This window comes from Penicillium verrucosum, assembly GCF_028828655.1.
Source record: "Penicillium verrucosum strain IBT 35672 chromosome Unknown utg000001l_segment0_segment0, whole genome shotgun sequence".
Classification (NCBI taxonomy): Eukaryota; Fungi; Ascomycota; class Eurotiomycetes; order Eurotiales; family Aspergillaceae; genus Penicillium; species Penicillium verrucosum.
Window position 1 is genome coordinate 14,719,846 of NW_026643210.1, and position 22,253 is coordinate 14,742,098.

Here is a 22,253-nt window from a genome sequence, read left to right on the forward strand (position 1 = left end):
GAAAAAAAAAAAAAAACCCTTCAATGTACAATACTTGAAAGAAGTAAGAAAACAAGAAATACAAAAGCTGTAGCACCGTATTGATAGTCGTTCAATCCACTGAATGCGGTGGAGGATGCGTGATTGACATCAAATCATATTCGAAGACCAGATCTGTCAGGCAACAGGAAGCCCCGCAATTGATCATTTCGAAGATCTCGTTTTTAATACAGGAATAGAATAGATAGACAAGAAAAAGAGATTCGTAGTGTGGGTATAAGTCCATGTGGTCCAGGATTTGACAAAAACCGCTCGGACCTCGGCACATGCTAGCCCCAGCACCCTCGTATCGACCAGCGGAGGGGAACAAGGGCTGCAGGATGCCGATCCAAAGCGCAATAAGATACCGAGGGAAATATGATCACGTTGGGCGGAAAGAATCGTCCACGCGGCCGCCTTTGCTCTCGATTTCGGCGATAAGATCGTGGCGTTCTTGCAGTTTCACGTGGATGAAGTCCACGGTCTTCTGCAGAACGATGCTCTCACTCCGGCCCTGGCCCTCCAGACCAGGTACCAGTTCTGTCAGGCGATCGAAGCCTTCGCGAATGGCCGCGCGTCGCTTTTGCTCCGAGGCAATGTGATTGCTCTTTTTTTTCTTGATCGGTAAGGCGAGGTTTGTCCTTGTCTTGGGCAGATCCCGGCTTGGATGTTCCATTCGGCGTCGAGGACGACCGATCATGCTCATCGTCTGGATTCATCGTGGTGCTTGATGACTGGAGGATTTTGAAGAGGAACTGAGGGCTGTGGGGTAGATGCGCCGAGGGTAGACACGGTTCGGGGGCTCGCGATTTCGATTGGATGGGTTGGATGACTATGGTTATTGATCCGAGTCTCCGTCGAGGCAAGGCATAGATGAGGGATGCGATTGTAATCGGTAGGTAATAGGAGAATGTTGAAAGGAAGAGAGAGGAAGTCGAGACTCGAGAGACATGGGAAAGCGATAGGAAGCGATAAGGCAATAGGGCCAATGCGGAGTAAAACTAAAAGCCCGGGAGCGGGACTTGGCAACCTCTAAACGTCATAGAGAGGGTCCACTGAACACTTCTTGCTTTTTCTCTTTTTCATGTTAATTCTGTTCTCACTCTGGATTCCTAGTTCAATTTTATATCAAATATTGTAATCATCTCAATTGAGATCCTTAGCAGACAAAACGAGTGTTTGGTCGCTCATCTCCAATCTATAACCGTCTGTCTAGCTTCAACCTTGCGAAGTTACCAACGCCGCGGTAGTTCTTGTACCACCATGGCCTTCGATCCGCTCCGCGGCTCATGTTCTTGTGGTCGAAATGAATACCAAATCAATATCCCGGATGATGTGACAGACCATGCCGAAGTGTACTTCGACAGCAGCCGAGACAATCGTGGGCAAATCCAAACTAAGCTTGTCGATCTCCCGGCTAATATCGAATTCTAGGTCGATTTCACGGAACACCTCTTTCCGCGTGGCTACGAGTGCCTCTCAGTTGGTATCAATCCCACACTCAGTCCTTCTTCCCAGATGAAACACACTCCTCCATTCGCCGCATTCATTCACCTCGCCATGCACCCCAAACCCAGCGTGTCTTCTGTGGATACTGCGGTACACCCTTGACATTCTGGACAGAGGATCCCATCGAAGAATCCAATTTCATGTCTGTCACGATCGGCAGTCTGCTGGTAGATGACCAGCGTGCACTGGATGATCTAAGATTACTTCCCCAGGACGACGATGAAGAAGCTCCCCCCGGTGGTATCTCGACTTCATCTGAACTAGTACCAGGCTCAGACACCGCTTCATCTTCGGTCGTCGTTCCGCCATCTAATGACTCTGTGGATATATCAAGGAGTCTGCAGCACGGTAGAACTGGGGGGATCCCTTGGTTTGAAGAGATGGTAGAAGGGAGCCGGTTAGGTCGGTTGATGCGTGCTCGACGTGGTATGGGAGTCAGTGATGATCAATCGACTTCAATCCAATGGGAATTTAGCGAATGGCATGATGATGGAACCGGTACAGGTGGGTTTCTGCAACAGGATTCGGACTCAGGCGGACCCTTGAGGAAGAATAGGAAGCGGGTGAACCAGTCAGATGCTGAGATTGAGTCTCCATCGAAGCGAGCAGGGTAATATCCGCAAGTTCCTACGGATACGATATGAGATCTCGACATTTAATGTAGTAACCAAAAGATTAATGACAAAGGCCTTGCTTTTTCGGCTTAGTATGAAAACCAGAGGACCTCGGGACGGAGAGTGAAAGAAAGACAATCCGATACCGTGAGGTGCAAAACTTCATATAGTCGTTTAAATCAAATAAACATAACTATGTTTTGTATATATTTCGCTCTCACCCGCTACACTAACCTACATGATGACCTCTAAATTCAACACACGACTGTGATTATTCAACTTATCATATTACCTAGGGATACGCCAAACCTTTTATCTGACCATATCGGATGTTATATGATGTACAATATAGCTTCAAGGCACCCGCGTTATAAGTAAGATCGACTGTAGAAAGTTTTGGGTCGCAAAGCATACCCGAAGCGGTTAAGCGCCATCCAGACGACACGGGGCTGACCAACATCTTCTTTACTTCCATTTTCCCCCTACCCGTGGACAATGTACAATACCTTGTCAAGTACGGAACATGGTATACTGTGGTAAACCAAGCAAAGGATGTGGCGAGTGCAGGTCCAGAAAGATTCGGTGTGACCAAGCCCAACCGGCCTGTTCGCAATGCACCAGGGCCAAGCGGGACTGTCCCGGATATCGGGATCAACTGGCGTTAATGTTCCGCGACGAAAGCAAATCAGTAGTCCGAAAAGCGGTTGCGTCCTCGACAAATAAGAATAAACAAGAGCGATCGCGTCGCACTGCAATCCCAGAAAGGAAACCTATGCGGTCTGAGCTCGGTCTCGTGGTGGAGCAGGACTTTGACTTCAATTCTGATCCACAGCATGTCTTTCTTATGCGACAGCTCGGGAATTACCCGTTGGAGGTCCAGCCGTCATATGAGCTCGAGGCCACCAAATATGAAGCAGTCTGTTATCTCCTGCGATCCAATGCCATCCCCAGCGGCTTCTGGACTAGTGGGATCGTTTCCAATTTTTTGGTGCAGAGCGGGGGATCTGCAGGCCAGAGAGCCATGAAGACAAGCGTGGTTGCTACTGCTACGGCTATGCTCTCGCGAGTAAGAGGGTTACAATCGCTTAACGATATAGCCCGCCGGGAGTATGGATCCGCTTTGAGATTGCTTAACGCCGCTCTAGCCGACATAGAGGAGGCGAAAACAAATCAAACCTTGGGCGCTGTTATAATGCTTGCCATATATGAAGTATGGAATTTTGCATTCTTGCCCCCTCAGATGGTTGTCGCTGACGCTCTGTTTATAGGTGATTACATCAAGAGCCCCGGAGAGTATTGACGGCTGGACCAACCATATCAATGGGGCAACAGCCCTGCTCGATATACGGGGCACTGATCAATTTAAGACCAGCGCCGGTCTTCGCTTGTTTTTATATCTTCGATATCAGATTGTGGGTGTCGTCGACCACTCCTTTGATCTCAAGCTAATCCCTTAACCAGACCATCAGTTGCCTACAACGAGACGCACGAGTGCCTGACTCGCTACTGCAATGCACGGACTTCGCGATGTTTCTTGACACAGAAGAAGCTCACGGCAATCGATTAGTCATGATAATTGGGAAACTATCGAACCTTCGCGCAGATATCCACACCAATACGTACAAAAGTGAGCGGGAAATCATATCAGCAGCGTCGGTCATCGAAGCCGATTTAATTGCCTGGCTGGCAGCTCTTCCCCCGGATTTAACTACACCACCCATGTAAGCTCCCCCTTCGACCTTGCCATCAAGAAGCAATTCCGAGGCATATCGCCATACGACGATCAATACCACGTGTACCCCACCTCCTGGGTCTGCAGTTCGTGGAACCAATACCGCAGCGCCCGGATCATCGTCAGCGAAATCATCCTCTCCCATGTCCGGAAACTATCCGAAAGTTCCTCTCTAGCCTCATTATCTGAAGAGCTTCGTGTCCAATGCAGGACACTGCGATCGACGATTCGGCGGTTAGCCCTGGAGATCTGTCGCAGTGTTCCGTTTCACTTCAACGTCCACCTAGTAACTAGGGAATCTAATCTCCCACCGCCTGAAAGTTATATTGGAGGCCTAGTGCTCCTATGGCATCTATTCGTCGCTGGGGTTGTTGAGAGCCCCCAACATAGGCTGCGCCGCTGGGTGGTCAAGTGTCTGGAAATGATTGGAAAGACGATGGGTATCGACCTGGCACTTGCAGTGGCAGAGATAGTCGCTGCTGATCCTGGAGTTTTACATCCTGTGACTGAGGAAGAAGACATCGACACCCATTGAAGTGTCCAGCGTGACCTGACGAGGCATCATGCAGTTCAATCGACCTATAAGGGAGGTACTTGCCTCGGGATATATGACGACTGATATAGTTGTTTCTTTCATTGTGTTTTCTTTCTCTATTACTTATTGGGTTGAACTAACAGCGTCGATACGTGTCTAATGATTTGTATGTTTTCCTTGTGTTATAGCCTAGGGTTTGGGCGCCTTGTGTGTTGATTATCATTATGACTCATGAACTGTTTAATAGATATTAAATTAAAAGATTACAGCCTCTGTCATGATTGCTCATGACTTCCAATAAAATTCCAGAAAAAAACAATAACAATGGGTCAGTTCATCCTGTGAAGTATATTGTACGAAGTAGACGCTGCGCCCTGTGCACCCGGATGGCCCTATGCGGGGGCTGTGTTCGCTCCGCCACTAGTAACAAACGACCATCTGTCTGTGCATATCCCAACTCTCCGAAACTGCGTTTATATGATTGGTTAAATTCAAAACACTGACGCCCAATGACCCTTGGTTGTTGCTCGTCTTTAAGGTGGGGGGACTTATCCGTAAACGAGTAGAGTAACATTGCTTCTCAATATCCCTGTCAGTTCCAATAGGGCTGCAGTCAACGAAATACGCCTTATGATTTATGATGGCATTTTGTGCCTTACACAGACTTTGGGGGCTTACTGTTAGATTGAAACTCGTATCTTGACCATGTGTTTGGGGTAAAATCCTTGTTTGTCAGAAGTATGCCTTGCTATCCATTCTTTGTATAGTGGGTTTCACAGCCGAGCCCCTGATAGATGTCAAACATGTAGATATAAAGAAGGTGTTTCCTGGGTTAAATCCTTTGTTTGGAACATACATTTAAGAATATCAGAGCAACCTCCAAGAAGTCCATTGGCATATATTCCTCACCTGCACTTCATTTAAATATACACAATCTTCAGCCATGGGCTCTCCCGAAAAGACATCACTATGGCACTCCTTCTCATCCAGCCATCGGAAAGAGCGGAAAGAGCGCAAAGAGCGCAAAGAGCGCAAAGAAGGGGCAACCACACCAACACATTTTCCATCATGGTCCCGAGGCCGCACCCATAGTTCCAATACATCAAATTTCACAGAGAAGCAATCATCAGACCTTCCACCACCATACGTGGAAGCAGCAACCCCCACAATCAGAATCAGCGCCCCCGAAGAACCAGAATCCGATTCCCAGTACGCCTTCCTCGGCAACTTCCACACCATCTTCCTGGTAGATGACAGCTCAAGCATGAGAGGCGAACTGTGGGAAGAAGCCAAAGGCGCGATCGCGGCGATCGCGCCAGTCTGCACAAAATATGACAGCGAGGGAATCGACATCTACTTCATCAACCACCGACCAAAGTCGAGCATCAACTCCAACTACAACTACACCCACGGCTCCAGCCGACGTCCAAACCTCGATGCGGGCGGATACCACAACATCCGAACCGCGCAACGAGTAAGCGAGATCTTCTCCTCCGTCAGACCTTCTGGCGGGACAGGAGTTGGCAGTCGACTGTTTGATATCCTGGACCCGTACACCAAGCTGGTGGAAGCAAAGGAGACAGAGAAAAGACGAGTGCAAAAGGACGCGTCTGGTCCGGGCTTCTTGGTTAAGTCGGTAGAGGCGGCGGAGCCGGTTAAGCCAATTAATATCATCACGATTACGGATGGAGTGTTTACGGATGATGCGGAGAGCATTATTATTAAGACGGCTCAGATGCTGGATGGGCCTTCTTGTCGTGCGATTCCATGGCAGGTTGGGATTCAGTTTTTCCAGATTGGGAATGATGAGATGGCTCGGCGGTACTTGGAGGAATTGGATGAAGAGCTTGGGGATCGGTGTAATAATTTGCACATGAGGGATATAGTTGATACTGTTTCTTGGAGAAATCGGGCTGGGAAGCGGTTGGAAGGGGATGGGATTTTGAAGATTGTGCTTGGGGCTGTTCATAAGAGGTTGGATAGGAAGAAGGTTGGATAGATGTTAGGCGTTTTATTTAGGATCATCTAATTTGATTATTATATTTCCCAATCGCATATTTTGACCTACTTAGGTATGTTATGTTGTATATTGGAAGCGCCGGAGTGGAGAATTCTCGGACATATCGAACATCTGTGGACTCAATTAATCTCCACCAATAAGAAAATGGTTAGAGCTCGGGCCCTTGCAGCTTCCTGCAAACTGGTGATGTTTTGGAGAATAATAGGTACTTATGTTGTATATACATTAGTTAAATCAGTTAAATCAGTTAAATCAGTTAAATCAGTTAAATCAGTTAAATCTCTTGATATATAACATCAATCGAAAATCGATGGAATCAATCCTATGAATCTAACTAATCTAACTAATTTAATTATGTGTACGACATAGTACTCCATACCTTGCATGGAGATCGACGAACCACAATGACGGGGCCATCGAAGGATCGCAAGCCACACTGTGTTCGGTCCTGAGAATCAGAGATCATATTATTATTATTATTATTATTTTTCTTCCTCTCTTAGAACAACGTATATGTTGTAATTCTCATACACGGAGTAGATCAGCACGGATTATTGATCCCTCCTCGCTCCACATCCTCATCACCGCCAATTTCGTGATCGTCAAAGTCATCCCCGCGCCGATCGCCTAAAAAAAAAACCTTGAATTCGCCTCTCATCCCCCTTCTCTCTTTGATTTTATTCACTTTCAGCCTTCAGGGCTTCATCCTACTGTTTCTACTGTTTCTACTGTTTCACCTTCCATTTCTACCCCCCTGTTTCAACATCCCAACCCGCAGCGCTAAGAGACCTTTTAGCGCCGGACTCCCCTACGCAGGAACAATTCCCAACCCGAAGTGGTCGGCGCGTCCTTCTTCCGCTCCCTCATTGGCCAGTCTTGTCGCCTTTCACACTGCATCAGGGAAATTGCACCATCACCATCGCGGTTCCTGAAGCATCACCCTACAACTAATTTGATTATTTGGTTTGGGAGTGTGTCCAGGCCATGGCATTGTGATTATCTACGTTACCCCCCGAACACACCTGAAACGAACCGTTTATTCTTAGACCTGTCACTCGATTCTGAAACAGGTACAGCGTGCTTCCAACCCCTTCCCGGCTGTAATTATAGAACCGTCTTTGTGGAGTTGGCTTTGTGTCTGTGAGCTCTGGTGGGTTTTGTTATAAGCTCGGGCTTTCGCCTCAAGTCCCTTTTTTTTTGACCTCTATATAGACTGTCCTTTTGTTGCCTTGCATTTGCGTGTATTCTACTGGGATTCTGTCTTTTAGCATTTTCTTTCCTTGCTATTTTGCATTGTTGTGCATTTTCTTTCTCTGATTTCTTCTTCTTTTTATCTGTGCTATTACCTGTTTTGCTCAGCGACCTCTCTTTTACTGTATTTTTTTTTCTTTGGCTGTCTTACCTTGCGATGATCTCGACTACACTCATGACTTTCCTACTGTGAGTGCTCCCCAGTGCAATTGATATATCCACGCGCTGACCACGATTCAGGATTACCAAACCGGAGGTCCGGTCGGTCAAGCTGCTCGGATCATGGGATAATTTCTCCAAGCAATATGTGATGGAAAGAGATACGCGCGTCGGACCAGGACACTGGAGAGGATGCCATACCTTTACAGATATCATAGGCGATGGACCAGACAAGTCCCAATGGCGAACAGGAGGTCTGAAGATGGGTGGCACTTACTGGTATTATGTGAGGCTGATATTCAATCGCATGAGAGGAAAGAGCTAACGAGGAAAATAGTATTTGCTCGATAATGATATAGAGTATTACAACGAGGCCGAGCCAACGACTACGATGTGCCCGCTTCTTCCAGGGCAGCCCATGAACGTGCTGAACGTCCCTATCATTTTACCCGACAGTCGCGCACATGGACGGTCGGCGAGTGGCAGCTCCCAAAGATCTGAATATCTTCGGACTATGAACCCCGAAGACAAGTTTATGAACCCGCGGAAGCCGCCGCCCCAGCCTCAGCCACAGTCACAGCCTGTGCGTCTCCAGACATCTACACCAGTCCGTCGCGAACCGAGCCCTGCAGAGTTGTCGAGCAGATCTCCGATGGCCGGAATTTACCGAAGTGCATCTCAGCCGCATCGTGCCACCCGTAAGGGTCACAAGAAAGATTCACGTTCTATGTCTCCCCCGAGAGCCCGGGCCCTTCTGGCTGCTTTAAGGCAGCCCACTGAGGCGGATAGAAAGTTCGAGCCAGTGCAACCAGTGAATGCTTCTCATATAGCACTGCAGCGGAAAGAGCCTGTTGAGAATCGCCGCGACATCCCTGGAGTCAAGGTCAACGCTGGAATCGCAATTCCATCAAGCTCTCCTGACAAATTTGGTCCGTCCACCATTCAAAGTCGTCGAGCGATGAAAGCAACCGCTGGAGAAACGGCAGCTTGCCATCTTCTCACAGTGCAGACGCGTCCGGAGCCCCGTAAACCGAGTCCTTCTCGCAGCGTAGCAAACGGAAACACCTCACCATTTGACGATAACCGTGCGATTAGGGAGGCCCTGAAGGATATCGCCAACTCTGGTGACTTGCCCACGCCAACTGCGGCGTTTACCAAAGAAAAAAGACTCCCCACACTTCCAAACACGCCATCTTCCGTCATGGATGAAGCGGTTCGCGCCATTGATGAAAGAGACAAGGCGATGGACGACGAGATTCCGCGCAGTTACTTCTCCAACATGACAACAACAACAGTCGACTCCACTCACTCCCAGTTCGTGCCTGAATACAGTCGGTTCTCTGAATGGAGCACCGACACCGAAACCGACTACAACCCGCATGAATCAAGAGTATCAGCCTCCGCATCCAACCATCACCAGGACGAGTCTTCGACCGAAAGATGGACAACACCAGACCTCTCACAGTCTGGCGATGGCGCAACCAATACTGACCCAAACACCCCGCACCTCACTGTCTACTCCAAACCTTCATCTCCGAACTCGACATCCGGAGAACTCCCTCCCTGGAGCGTCGATCTCCCCCAACTCACCCTCTCCCTGTCCACACCTGGCCTAGACTGTTCTGGGCTGGGCATTGAGAACATGGATGAAGTGGAAAGCAACCCCAAGCGCCACGCTGCCCTATTTAGCGCTCTTGAATCCATGGAGGCCCTTGCGATGTCGCGCAGCCCCAATGGCTCCCCGATCATCCTCCCCCAAGTCTCCAAAGGCTCGGATACGGAGCAAAAGATCTCTCTCACAGAGCGGAAAGTGAGCGAGACTTCCCTTGAGCGTATTCGCTCCCGTCGTAGCAACGCCTCGTTCCAGGGGAATGCTACCATGCAGGAGTTGATAGATGAGCTCAGTTATCTGAAGAATCTCATACAGGCTGACATGGATGGGGCTCCCTTTTGACAAGGGACTCCCTCTCAGACACTTTTGTCTAGTAGTTCTATTCTCATGTTTTTATTATCATATTGCTGGCGCTGGTCGTCGGCATTGGAGTTTTTGTACTCCGCAAATGTATCATTTAGCTCTTAATAGAGATGAAATCATAACAAAGCAAATACGATGAAAAAGAAAAACATATTTTCGATCTATAATTTAATCTACCTGGTAGATAGTAGAGTAGAAGCGAATTGATGTAAACTCCAGAGTGACGTTGGTGAATCTCAACAGATCGGAACACCAAAACATACGCGCCAAGAATCCCTCTCTGTATCCACCACCCGCGATCAACAGCTTTACACACCTCAGTTCTTGAACCTCTGATGTTCCCAAAATAAGAATGGGCTGAATGTGTTCTTTGTCTTGAGAAAGAAACACCCATAATGGCAGTCGATGGCCCCCAGCTGACCCCCGTCGGGGAGAAGTCCCTACCAGCAAAATGTAAGGCGCGGGCCGTGGCGTACTGTCCCACAATGGACCTGATAGCGTTGGCGACCGAGGACGAAGAACTACGCGTGTTCCGACTTAATGGGCAGCGAGTGTTCGGGGGCTCCTTTGGTGGAGATCCGTATCTAGGCGAGGATAAAGAAGATGGCGAGATTAGAGGGATGGCGTGGAAGGGGAATGGTGAGTTTGAATTTCCTTGTCGCTAGTCTTTGCGATATTATTTTTTTCTCTATGATCAGATATTCCTGGCCTTGTTTGTTAAATCCACGCGCGATTATTTACTAATGCTACACCAGGTCGCCTCCTCGCTGTCGCGTGTGGAGATGGCTCGCTCCGCATCATCAGTTCCTATACCGGGAAGACGGTGCACCATTACCAGACCTATCAGCAGAAAGAGGAACTGTCCCATCCAACTAAGAACCCGACACCCAAGGCAACGTGTGTCGGGTGGGGTGCCAATTTCACCGATAGCAAAGCCGCACAGCGGCATTTGCATGAATCCGCGGGGCAGGTCTCCGTCGACGACCTTTTAGCCCCGGGAGTGTATCCCTCCAAGGCAACTACCACACTTCAAGCAGATCTACCCAGGGAACTTGCCTTGGTGGACATTGAGAGCTCACTGCCAAAGCTGAGCACCCTGCCTGCAACAGGAGGCGAGGACGATGTTTTTAGCTCGCGGGTGTCTCTCGACGCTATCTTCCATTCTTCGAAGGATTCCAACGACTCGGTTGATGTGCTCTCCGTCGGATTCGACGATGGAACTGTCCACCTGCGCATCTTTGATTGCTTCGAGATTGGCTCTTTTGCCGTGGGAAGTTCACCCGGTATCTCCGACTCGTGCCGTATCTTGCGACATACTTCGCACCCCTTGAGCTCTACGCATGCCCTACTGACCTCGCCGGTTAAGGGTGTCACCCGTGGTCCGCTTGAGCTTGTTACTATGGACCTTCGATTTATTACGAAGTCTGGGAGATATCTGTCTCTTCTTGCGTCGAAGACTACTCAGCTTCAGAATTTGCTGCGCTATATTGGTCAGGTGCAGCGGCAGATTGAGCTTGAGTGGAAGAATGCTCAGGAGCTCCCTGCGCGGTTCTTGCGCAGTGTCAATGAGGACTTGCAAGAAAAATGCCAGTGTGATTTTATCACTGCTATTTATCACCTGGTTGTAACTGGTCATTGCTTTGAGCCTATGAAAGAGTTCCTCACGGATATTGTTGGAGAAAGAGTATGTGAGCCTTGCCATTTGGGAGATAGTATGCTAATGAACGGTATAGGGCCACAAGAGATGGGATAAGGCTGTCTCGGGCGGCTACGAGAATATCCGGCGACTGACACATGAATGTCTCCTGCCGGCATTAGAACGCAGTCAAGTACTTCTTAGTCGACTGGTTGGATTGTCTAAGTTTCACAAGCTAAGCGATGTCCTTGGGCTGGACACGACCAAGCTCAATGCTATCGTGGAGACACTTGATTGTCTCCATCTTCTTGCGCACCGTATTCTCACGCATGCCAACGAGGAACTCGGCCAGTTTGCTGCTTTCTCTAGATGGTTATGTTGCGAAATCCATGTTGTCAACAGCGAACCCTTGTCGCAGACACTTGAAGAGCTGCAAGAGAAGCGAGACTTGTTCGATGTCCCTCCTACTGTGAAGTATATTAAAGGCGCATTGACAAAAAGTGCTCTGCGGAACTTTATCCGCCAACTTCCTATGATCGGAGCTGTTCAGCCCCCTCCCCTCCTACTGATAAGTGGCTTCCAGGTGAGCATGACTGCTCGTTCTTCGACACTTTCAAGTCACTTCTTCAGCAGCAACGCCAGTCCCGGGACAAGGGCGGTGATGGTACATCTGTCGAGACGCCTAAGCTCAATGACTTGACAAGGCGTTTAGGCATCCAGTTTGAGAGGGTGTTTGGGGATATTGCCTTGACTCAGCGCAGGGGAATTCTCCATCGCTCGCCTTTGACGCTTCACTCTGATTGCGATCAAGGGGTTATCGATCTAACTTTCTGCTACGAGGTGAGCTTAAGACTGCTGGCTTCTATCTTGTCCAAAATGCTAACTCGAACCACAGGATGCCATGGAAGGCCAGCCTTGCTCAGTATACGTCGCTACCCGATCTGTCACATCAAAACATCAAGGTCAGTCGTACAATCGCTCTTCGTATCACAGCTGCTTATACCCTTGCAACTAGTCTACATCTACCGTGTCGTCCTCAACTCAGTTGGCGGCGTCAGCTCAACAAGTAGTACATCTCTCGCAACCCTCGACCTCCAAAACGGCGAAGTTCGCCAACTCCAATTCGTCAAAGATGACACACTCATGGTTCTCTGGCGCGACAGCAGTAAGTCACCCGCACGTATACTTATAATATACCTATTCTAGGTTTTACAGGCACACTCTAACAATCTACTCGAACAGAAGGTTCCTCCCATCTCCTCAACTTCCCCTTCCAGACCGTCTCAACACAATCCCAAGACGAGGCAACCGACCCATTACCTCTGGAACTGAAGTATATTGAGTGCGACAGCACGCCATCCGCCCCCAAGCCTACCATCTCAGCCACGACCCTAGATCTCTCGCCTGAATCCCCTCACGCGGGTGTCCTTATACATCTCTTTGCTCCGCATGGCCCGAAAGCGCGGCCTGTGCATGTCGATGTCAATGGACGGAAGGGAAGGCGTGCTATTTGTGTTTTGTATGGGGATGCTATGCGGTACGAGGTTTTGGACTTGGATGCTGCGATGGGCGAGGATGAGGAAGAAGATGAGGATTATCAAGAGGGGGATGAGGAGGAAGATGAAGATGAAGATGATTATGGCGATGATGATGAAGTGTTCGACAGTGATGAAGAGAATAATGAGAACTAGGATCGCATTATTACATGGGAGGCTGCATCTTTCACGGGATATGGTAGATTAACACTGCACCACTATTATGTTGATTGATCTCTTTGCTAGGGAACTTTTCCGTAAGGCGGGCAGTCTTGGACTCTTGGCAGAAGGATTCGCTCTTCTTATAGTCAAGACACCTACGTTAGCGTATGTAACAAGATCTATCATTTCCCCAGGAATTCTTACATTAATTCGTGCCGATATCCAAAGCACAAATAGTTCGAATTCTATAGCCGAAAGAATTCTAATATCTCTGCAGAATTTGATATCCAGTTCCCCCGGCAGTCATCATCTAAAGAAACCAGCTTTTCGTCCCTCCCAGCAGCCAACCATTCATCTGCGCCAACAGAATTCCACAAAGGAACATTGCTTGGCAGGGGGAACTGAAGTTCACCTGCGGTTATCAAAGACCGTACTGTATTAATATCTCCATGGCTTTCATCTCTTATACTAGATCTGCTTGCCTTCCCACAGACCTTGTACAAGGCTATATTAAATTGTTTGATTTCCTCAACACAAACCCAGACGAACGAAGCCAAGTCAGCTTCTTCATACTTAGCAATGATGTTCGGATAATAGAACATTCCTAGCCTTCGACAACTTCGGACAAGAGCTTCGAGTAATTCCAAATCAGCTGGGGGAAGAGAGACTTTCAAGTCGAAATCGACAGCAGTCCGGCTGCTGACAAGAAAAGAGAAGATGATATGTAATAGGATAGCCTGGTACATTGCTATTGGCCAGACACAGGTACTGCAAGCTCCAGGTGCTTCCGAGGCATCCCATTTTTCCTACCAATCGGGTCTTAGTAAAGTCGGCATATAGTGTGGGGGAATATTATTAGTGGTGCGAACCCTTTGATCTCGAAGAGCCAAGTCAAGTTTACCGTGGAGTTCCACTGCTGCTGACTGCGCAGATGGTTCCCTAGTAGCCCACAGGCCTATGACTATCATTGATTGAACCAGGAAGGGCGTTTCACGACGTATGTCGAATGATCCTTGGTGGATGAATGGCCAAGACGGGTGGAAAGTCTCAAAATAAAGACGGATGTAGTGCTCTGCCTTCTCTGTATTCTGTGATTGTGATTGTGATTGATCATGTTTCATGCTTGATACATGATGTGTTTCGGGTCTGGGAGATGGATTCTCTACCGTGCCAGCAGGGTCGTTGAAAGAGCACTCAATCTTACGACGTAGACACTCATCGCATGGCACACCTCCTCTGCACCGAGACTTGCCTGCATGACAGCTCTTACAAGCTCGCTGTGCACGCTTGAGAGGTTCAATTATCCCATGACGCTGACGGACATGGCGTCGAAGTGTGTCACTGAGTTCAAGGTGAGTTAGAGTGGGTGTTTGTAGAATGAGTATAATAATAATAAGAAGAAGCTATGTAGATACCTTCGTCCAAATTGCCTACCACAATTGGAACATAGAAAAGCCTGCTGCTGAACGTGTTTTCTTTCGTGGCGGTGCAGGTGCTCCTTGCGCTGGTAGCTGGCGTTGCAGCCAGGAAAACAACACTTGAAGGCATGGGAATTGTATGTAAGTGAATATTGTGAGAGATCTAATTCATTACCAAGGCTTGCCATCAGGTCGAAAACTGGATGTGGTTAGCGAGGTGTCGATGAAAATGGCTTTCGGGGACTCAGAAACATCCATGGATGTTCTTGATTCCGTGAACCCGGCAGATGCTATTGGTTGGTTAGGTCCACTACAGTATACGGCATGTTACAGCGACCATGCTGGAACATAAAGTACAGATAATCACATATAGTTATGGATCTCTAGTGTAATACTCTAAATATCGCATACTAAATATGAAGAATTCCTTTTATAGGAATTGTCTGAGCTGTTGCGGCTATGAATATTACCCCCACTGTACACCGGCCCTAAGTATTTGCTTCCATTTCATAGCTAAGGACTGGTATACCGGGGCACTAGGTTCCAGGGGGTCTACCCATGAAGTTACTATGGAGTCGTATTTGTATAATTACATATATATTCCAAGATTGCCTATCGACAGCATATTTGATTTGAAAAGGTGAATATTGACCAAGATGACGAAAGTTCCGGCTTACTCGTGCTCGGTCTATGGAAGAGTAGATTATCAAAGAAACAAGTAATGTGAATAATCCATAATGTTAGTAAAAAGGATGTACTAGTAGTGGCATCCCACTAACTAGGTGGAGACCAGTGGGAGGCCGGTTGGGGGCCGGTTGGGGGCCGCTTACGGGGAATAAGTTCAGAGTAAATCCCCCGATGGTTGACACAGTTGCAACAAACACATCTTATCTTACAATTTGTTTGAACAATATCTTTCTTTATTTAACATGTCTCCTTCTATTCTCATTGTGGGTGCCACAGGCAACACTGGCCAAGCTGTCGTTGAAACCCTACCGAAGTTGCTTCAATCAAGCAATGCCTTGTCTGACCACCGTGTCATTGCCCTTACTCGTTCCTCAAAGAGTCCAGTGGCACAAAGACTTGCCAAGGTGTCTGGAGTTGAAGTGATAGAGAAGAACTGGGTTGATATCACCTCCGACTGGCTCCGTGAGCATCAAGTAACCAGAGCATTCATTGCCCCACACAATAATACGAACGCCTTCACCGAAGAGTCCACATTCCACATTGCTGCCTTGAATGCCGGTATCAAATACGTCGTGCGAATCTCGACCACTGCTACCAACGTCCGCGCAGATAGTCCCGCTTTCTATGCACGTACGCATTGGGCGGTCGAGGCTCTCCTAAGCTCGCCCGAATTCACCAACCTACAGTGGACTTCACTCCAGCCCAATATCTTTTCGGCGTTCTACCTTTCCCGTGCTGTTGAATTTATCAAACACTACCGTAAAACTGGAAAGCAGGGCCATCTCAAGTTGATAGTGTCGAAGGATGCACCTGTCGGTATAATAGACTCTTCCGAGGTTGGGGTCTTTGCGGCTCATCTCTTGTCCCAAGAAGACCCTTCTGTTCACAACAAGGCCAAATATGTCCTGAATGGGCCAGAGGACATTACTGGGCAGCAGATGGTGAACTTGGTTGAGCAGTACATCGATACGCAGGTTGAAAAAGTCAGCTACCAGGACACATCATTCATTGAACAGATTTGGGAGCACCAGTATGCGGGAACCAATGAATCAAAGAGCGTGATTTCTTCTCTCAAATATGCTCTGGTGACAGCATGGGAAGGAAAATGTTCAACTTCAACCACGAGCAAAGCAGTACTGGAGATCGCTGCACCCAAGATTACACTTAATGAGACGTTGAAGGGCCTTCTGGAGGAGTAAAGGAACAAGCCAACCTTAGAATGGTACACGGGTGACTCAGCGGTGTCAGGCAACCTGGATCTTCTTTCGTCCTAAACCAATACGGAATCTTTGTTGTCCCTTTCCTTTGTTCATAGCTTTCCGCAGATCACATTAGGAACATCCTTTCAAGTATGGCCCCAAAAAAGCCAATACCCACCAAGTAATTAGCAATTATAGCATCATGCGACGCAATATCAACATTACCACTTAAATATTCTTGATACTGTCGACTCCCTTTGTTGTATAGTGTTGACCAACTGTGATTGAAATTTCTCCTACTGCGATTACAATCTCCCCCGTTATTCTCTATAGCGGGAAGTTGCACGGCGCTAATGAGCTACCCGTTCGATACCCGGAAGTAGAATGTTACGGTCTAGTCATTATAGCGTCAAGCTAGACCGTTCCGTTGCGGGGACAAGTAACTCGAACAGTGGCGTTGTTTATCAACTGGTTTCACTAAATCAGGCCCAGCCTGTGATGTTGCAGCGGCTAGGGGAGATGAGACCGAGACATGAAAATGGAGCAAAATCTAGAGGAATAGCTGCATGCATACTCCACTTAGTTACAATTTGACTCCTATGAACCGCCATTCGGCGATTTCTTCGTGGGTTCTGAGATTTGGGGGCGAAATATCTGGGGCCGTACAGCTGAAGATCGCCGGAGTAGAGTCCTTTCTCTCGAATAGGTCCACGGCATGGGCTCTATCCACCTGGCGCCAATATCGCAGAAAACTCCAATACAATGTTCAAATTGAGAAGCCGCACGATATATACGGCGATTTATTTTAACAGGTCGGTCTGATATGATCGTAGGTGCATAACATGAAGTTGGTTTTTTTTTTTTAACAAAAATTAAAAAAAATTAAAAACCTGCTAGGACCGCGGGAGATCTACATTTTTCGCAAATCAGTCGTACCGTTGATATTCGGTCCCTAGTCTAAGTGCTTGAGTTAACATATTATGCTCAGGTGTCAACGCAGTCTAAATTTTGTTCGGTCCATCACTCGCGCCGCATAATGGATCACTAGAAGCGCTGCAAGACATGGGACCGTGGGTTTAGTATCACAGGTGGGTAGATCAGTCTCGGATTTTCAGCCCTTTCTTCCTACAACATCACTAATAAGAATGTCTAACTCTTGTGACCTACGAGCCACGTGTTAGGGATAAGGTAGTTCGGTTTGCTTCTTATGTCAAAGGCAGTCTAGGTCAACCAATTAATGCCAAGTGCCTAGTCCGTATCCCTCGAATTTGAAATGTTGGGTTTGGAAAACAGTTCCACAGCCTGACTACAAGCATCGAATATCCAGCGATCAAAGGCGTCCATGATGACCATATGGCAATCCTCGGAACACTGGGTCATGTTCTTTGAGCTTTAAACCTTGCCAGCCCTGAAATGTACATTCCTGGGGATGTCAATATTTTCGTTCCAGTGCATTTGATTCAGACGGACGAAGGTACTACAATGATGCCAAACTATTTCTGCTAGAGCGATGAAACGAGAAGACAGAAGGCCAATCTAAGCGAGGAATAGAGAGCATACCCAGCCTTATTGGATAACATATGCTTTCTATACATCTATATATAGAATAGTAGTCGGCCGTGTATGCGGTCTTTGTCCTTGACAACTTGGGACTATAATGATTTGGTTCATCTGGCTCAAGATTATATAAAAGAGTTATGCATGGGAGCACCGGCATATCTTTCTGGATATCTTTTTTTTCTCTTCTCAATGACCTTCTACAAGGACAATGAATAGTACATAAGACTCGAATATGTACAATATACGAAGGCGGTAAAAGGCATAAACCGTACAAAGGAATTTTTCTATGTACCAATAAGGATAAGCTAGAATTCTTTTTTGTGCATGTATGTAGTTAAGTCTCGATACAGTTGAGACCGTAGTGGGAAATCCGATGGAGATGCAACAGCCGCAAAATTTGCATCGTCTCGACACTGATGATGCTCCCCGAGCTGCAAAAATGCAGCGACAAACAGGTAGAGAATGACAGTCAAAACTGAGATGGTCAAAGTAGAGACCCTCAGATCCGTCACCTTTTTGTAGCAAAAGTCCTCGACTGAGCAAGGGAGGAATACTGCCTGAGGCAGATAATCACGTGTACCTGACTAACCCCCGCACATGGACCAATCAGAAGGCAACCCCCGTAGAACCTCACCCATTGTGGTCTTTCTTGCTTCGAATCTTTGTTTTAGTCTCTTCACATATTTTGCACTTCCACAGCTATTACCATCTTCTCCAGACTTTCCCACCTAATTATTGTGTGTTGAAATCTGGGCGTGCACTCAAGGCACCTTTTCCTCTCTGTGCCTCTTGTCGCGGAAAGACCTAGTGCATGCCGCCTCGTCATATCCACAAAAACACCCGTCCCTTCTTCCCACTCTTCCACAGGAAATCCTCTTTCCACCACAGCTTCTATCGTGGTGATCACCGAGTGTCGAACCCTTTGATTGATTCGGGTCCAGAGGGGTTTTAAAGTCTTTTTTTCCAATCTTCTCTCCACCTCTTTTTTTCCTTCTTTTTTCTCTTTCCCCCCACATCCTTCATTTCTTTGCACATCATGGACGCCCGTCAGGTGTTGCAGAGTACCCTCGCGCCAGATGCGGCCGAGCGTAGCAATGCCGAGCAACAACTCGCTCACGCCGCGGAGGTTGACTTCGTATGTATCTCCCCTTACCCCCTCCCCTTCGTCCTGCCACGAGCCATGAAAGATTTCCCCAGGATCCCGAATGCTGATACTTCTGTCACCTAATAGGCTGCCTACCTTATCACCCTCGGTCAGGAACTTGCCAACGAGAGCAGCCCCGCTCACATTCGTGTCGCTGCCGGTATCGCTTTGAAGAACGCTTTCACTTTCCGGGATCAAGCCAAGTTGCGCGAGGTGCAGCTCCGATGGGCTCAGAGCATCAACGCCGAGACCAAGACACAGGTTAAAGAGCTTGCGCTCAAGACCCTGCAGTCACCCGATGCTCGCGCTGGAAATGCCGCGGCCACACTGATTGTTTCCATCGCCGCCATCGAGTTGCCGCGTGGTGAGTGGCCCGAATTGATGGGCATTCTTGTCCAAAATGTCGCCAGTGGAAACGACGCACTGAAGCAGTCATCTCTCACGGCCATCGGTTACATTTGCGAGTCGCAAGATCCCGATCTCCGCGCCAGTCTGACTCAACACTCCAATGCTATCCTCACTGCGGTCGTCCAGGGTGCTCGGCGCGAGGAGCCGAACATGGATGTTCGTTACGCTGCTATCGCCGCTCTTAGTGACGCCGTCGATTTCGTGCGAACCAACATGGACAACGAGGGAGAGCGCAACTATATTATGCAAGTTGTTTGCGAGGCCACCCAGGCCGATGAGGTCCGTGTGCAGGCTGCTGCATTCGGCTGCTTGAACCGTATCATGGGATCCTACTACGAGAAGATGCGCTTCTACATGGAGAAGGCCCTGTTTGGCCTGAGCATCATGGGCATGAAGAGCGAGGAGGAGGAAGTCGCCAAGCTGGCTATTGAATTCTGGTGTACTGTCTGCGAGGAGGAGATTGCCATCGAGGATGACAACGCTGAGGTATGTATCAAGCGCACGAGACCGAGTGATTTTGACCATGTGCTGACGTCATGTTTCTCATAGGCTCAGCAAGAGGGTGTTGAGGCTCGTCCTTTCTTCGGATTTGCTCGCGTCGCCACCCGCGAGGTTGTTCCCGTCTTGCTCCAATCTATGTGCCGACAGGACGAGGATGCTGATGACAACGAGTACAATGTCTCTCGTGCTGCCTACCAGGCTATGCAGCTTTACGCACAGTGTGTGCAGGGCGATGTTATCCAGCCCGTCGTGACTTTCGTCGAGGAGAACATCCGAAACGAGGACTGGCACCGTCGTGATGCCGCCGTCGCTGCTTTCGGCGCCATCATGGAAGGCCCCGAGCCCAGTGTTCTGGAGCCACTTATCAAGCAGGCCTTGTCTGTTTTGCTTGGCATGATGGAGGATAGCTCCATCTCCGTCCGGGACTCCACTGCCTACGCCCTGGGTCGCGTGTGCGACTGCTGCCCTGAGGTTCTCGACCCTGAGGTTCACCTCCAGCCGCTTATCTCTTGTCTCTTCAACGGTCTCGCCAACTCCCCCAAGATCGCCAGCTCCTGCTGCTGGGCTCTTATGAACGTCGCAGATCGATTCGCTGGTGACGATGGCTCACAGACCAACCCTCTGTCGAAGCACTTTGAGGACAGTGTGAAGTCCCTACTGACCGTGACCGAGAGGTATGTCCCCTGAATGATACCCCTTTGTTTCCCTTTGTTTCCCTTTGATCTAACACCCGTACAGACAAGACGCCGACAACCAGCTCCGTACTGCTGGATACGAAGTTCTTAACTCATTTGTTATGAACTCTGCCAATGACAGCCTGCCTATGGTTGCCACTCTCTCGGATGTTATTATTCAGCGTCTTGAGCACACTGTTCCCATGCAGCAGCAGGTCGTTAGCGCCGAGGACCGTATTCTCCTCGAGGAGATGCAGACTAGTTTGATCAGTGTCATTCTGGCCATTGTCCAGCGCTTCGAGGTCGAGATCAAGCCTCAGGCCGACCGTATCATGAGCGTGCTGCTTCAGGTACTGACTACCCTTGGCGCCAAGTCAAGCGTGCCGGATGTTATCTTTGCCACCGTTGGTGCTATTGCCAGCGCTCTTGAGGACGATTTCATCAAGTACATGGAGTCATTCAGCCCATTCCTGTATAACGCCCTGGGCAACCAGGAAGAGCCTGCTCTCTGCTCTATGGCCATCGGCTTGGTCAGCGACATTGCTCGTGCTTTGAACGAGAAGGTCCAGCCTTACTGCGATACCTTCATGAACCTCCTTCTCAAGACTCTCCAGGTGAGCTTGTTTCCCTCAGATATACCGAAGTTGACGTCCAATGCTAATTCCTTAAATAGACTTCCACCAACCAGCTCAAGCCTGCGATTCTTGAGACCTTCGGCGATATCGCCCAGGCCATCGGAACAAACTTCGATACATACTTGGCGGTCGTTGGCCAGGTTCTCCAGCAAGCCTCCAGCGTGACCACCAGCTCCGACCTCCCATACGACATGGTGGATTACATTGTTTCTCTCCGTGAAGGCATCATGGATGCTTGGGGTGGTATTCTTCTGTCCTACAAGGGCACTCCTTCTAGTACGTTGCTCTTTACTCTCCACCCAGATACGATGTAAGCATGCTAATTAGATCACAGTTACCCAACTCCAGCCTTTCATCGAGTCTATCTTCCAGCTTCTTCACATTATCTCCCAGGAGAGCAACCGCAGCGAAGGTCTTATGCGGTCTTCCATGGGCGTTATTGGGTATGCCTTGACACCTTCTATTCTCGATTGTCTATACTAACTGTTCACTAGTGATCTTGCTGATGCCTTCCCCAACGGTGAACTCGCTGCCTACTTCCGCAACGACTGGGTCACCTCGCTCGTGAGGGAGACTCGCACAACCAGACAGTACAGTGAGCGCACAATTGAGACTGCCCGCTGGACCCGCGAGCAGGTCAAGCGCCAGATCAACATGGGTGCTGGTATGGCATAAAGCTGCTATCTCTCACCCAGTTGATTACCAGTGCTTGTGGTCCGACCCCGTCTCCAAAGGCATCTGCCACTTACATCGAGCCTGTTGGCCTCCGTGCCACAGGTCGTGCCACAGGTCCTAGGGCTGTTTGAGCCCACACCCAATTGGTGCTCCTGATTTGTGCAGTGTAGCTGCCCCGTTCTCGACGTTTTCGAACCCGAGCGCTT

The 22,253-nt window shown here is 48.7% G+C and overlaps 9 protein-coding genes across 9 annotated transcripts; 7 read left to right on the forward strand and 2 right to left on the reverse strand.

Moving 5' to 3' along the window:
• Positions 1–400: 400 nt before the first annotated feature.
• N7516_005429 (uncharacterized protein) lies at positions 401–724 on the reverse strand (the record flags this gene model as incomplete). The annotated part of the gene is made up of 1 exon (XM_057218149.1): positions 401–724. One exon carries the CDS (start codon positions 722–724, stop codon positions 401–403), a length of 324 nt encoding a protein of 107 aa, XP_057080032.1.
• A 557-nt stretch (positions 725–1,281) lies between these two features.
• N7516_005430 (uncharacterized protein) lies at positions 1,282–2,141 on the forward strand (the record flags this gene model as incomplete). The annotated part of the gene is made up of 2 exons (XM_057218150.1): positions 1,282–1,399; positions 1,453–2,141. The coding sequence occupies 2 exons, from the start codon at positions 1,282–1,284 to the stop codon at positions 2,139–2,141; spliced, it is 807 nt and encodes a 268-aa protein (XP_057080033.1).
• Positions 2,142–2,664: 523 nt separating this feature from the next.
• On the forward strand, positions 2,665–4,408 carry N7516_005431 (Zn(II)2Cys6 transcription factor; the record flags this gene model as incomplete). Its single annotated transcript, XM_057218151.1, has 4 exons — positions 2,665–3,351; positions 3,410–3,553; positions 3,603–3,862; positions 3,982–4,408. 4 exons carry the CDS (start codon positions 2,665–2,667, stop codon positions 4,406–4,408), a joined length of 1,518 nt encoding a protein of 505 aa, XP_057080034.1.
• Positions 4,409–5,351: 943 nt separating this feature from the next.
• N7516_005432 (uncharacterized protein) lies at positions 5,352–6,407 on the forward strand (the record flags this gene model as incomplete). The annotated part of the gene is made up of 1 exon (XM_057218152.1): positions 5,352–6,407. One exon carries the CDS (start codon positions 5,352–5,354, stop codon positions 6,405–6,407), a length of 1,056 nt encoding a protein of 351 aa, XP_057080035.1.
• A 1,429-nt stretch (positions 6,408–7,836) lies between these two features.
• On the forward strand, positions 7,837–9,792 carry N7516_005433 (uncharacterized protein; the record flags this gene model as incomplete). The annotated part of the gene is made up of 3 exons (XM_057218153.1): positions 7,837–7,868; positions 7,920–8,124; positions 8,176–9,792. The coding sequence occupies 3 exons, from the start codon at positions 7,837–7,839 to the stop codon at positions 9,790–9,792; spliced, it is 1,854 nt and encodes a 617-aa protein (XP_057080036.1).
• Positions 9,793–10,208: 416 nt separating this feature from the next.
• N7516_005434 (uncharacterized protein) lies at positions 10,209–13,140 on the forward strand (the record flags this gene model as incomplete). The annotated part of the gene is made up of 7 exons (XM_057218154.1): positions 10,209–10,452; positions 10,569–11,497; positions 11,547–12,032; positions 12,080–12,289; positions 12,345–12,411; positions 12,465–12,614; positions 12,692–13,140. 7 exons carry the CDS (start codon positions 10,209–10,211, stop codon positions 13,138–13,140), a joined length of 2,535 nt encoding a protein of 844 aa, XP_057080037.1.
• A 251-nt stretch (positions 13,141–13,391) lies between these two features.
• Positions 13,392–14,752, reverse strand: N7516_005435 (Zn(II)2Cys6 transcription factor; the record flags this gene model as incomplete). Its single annotated transcript, XM_057218155.1, has 3 exons — positions 13,392–13,952; positions 14,016–14,487; positions 14,562–14,752. The coding sequence occupies 3 exons, from the start codon at positions 14,750–14,752 to the stop codon at positions 13,392–13,394; spliced, it is 1,224 nt and encodes a 407-aa protein (XP_057080038.1).
• A 741-nt stretch (positions 14,753–15,493) lies between these two features.
• On the forward strand, positions 15,494–16,450 carry N7516_005436 (uncharacterized protein; the record flags this gene model as incomplete). Its single annotated transcript, XM_057218156.1, has 1 exon — positions 15,494–16,450. The coding sequence occupies one exon, from the start codon at positions 15,494–15,496 to the stop codon at positions 16,448–16,450; it is 957 nt and encodes a 318-aa protein (XP_057080039.1).
• A 2,596-nt stretch (positions 16,451–19,046) lies between these two features.
• Positions 19,047–22,047, forward strand: N7516_005437 (karyopherin beta; the record flags this gene model as incomplete). Its single annotated transcript, XM_057218157.1, has 7 exons — positions 19,047–19,145; positions 19,242–20,048; positions 20,112–20,737; positions 20,802–21,351; positions 21,411–21,648; positions 21,707–21,815; positions 21,867–22,047. 7 exons carry the CDS (start codon positions 19,047–19,049, stop codon positions 22,045–22,047), a joined length of 2,610 nt encoding a protein of 869 aa, XP_057080040.1.
• Between the last annotated feature and the right edge of the window lie 206 nt (positions 22,048–22,253).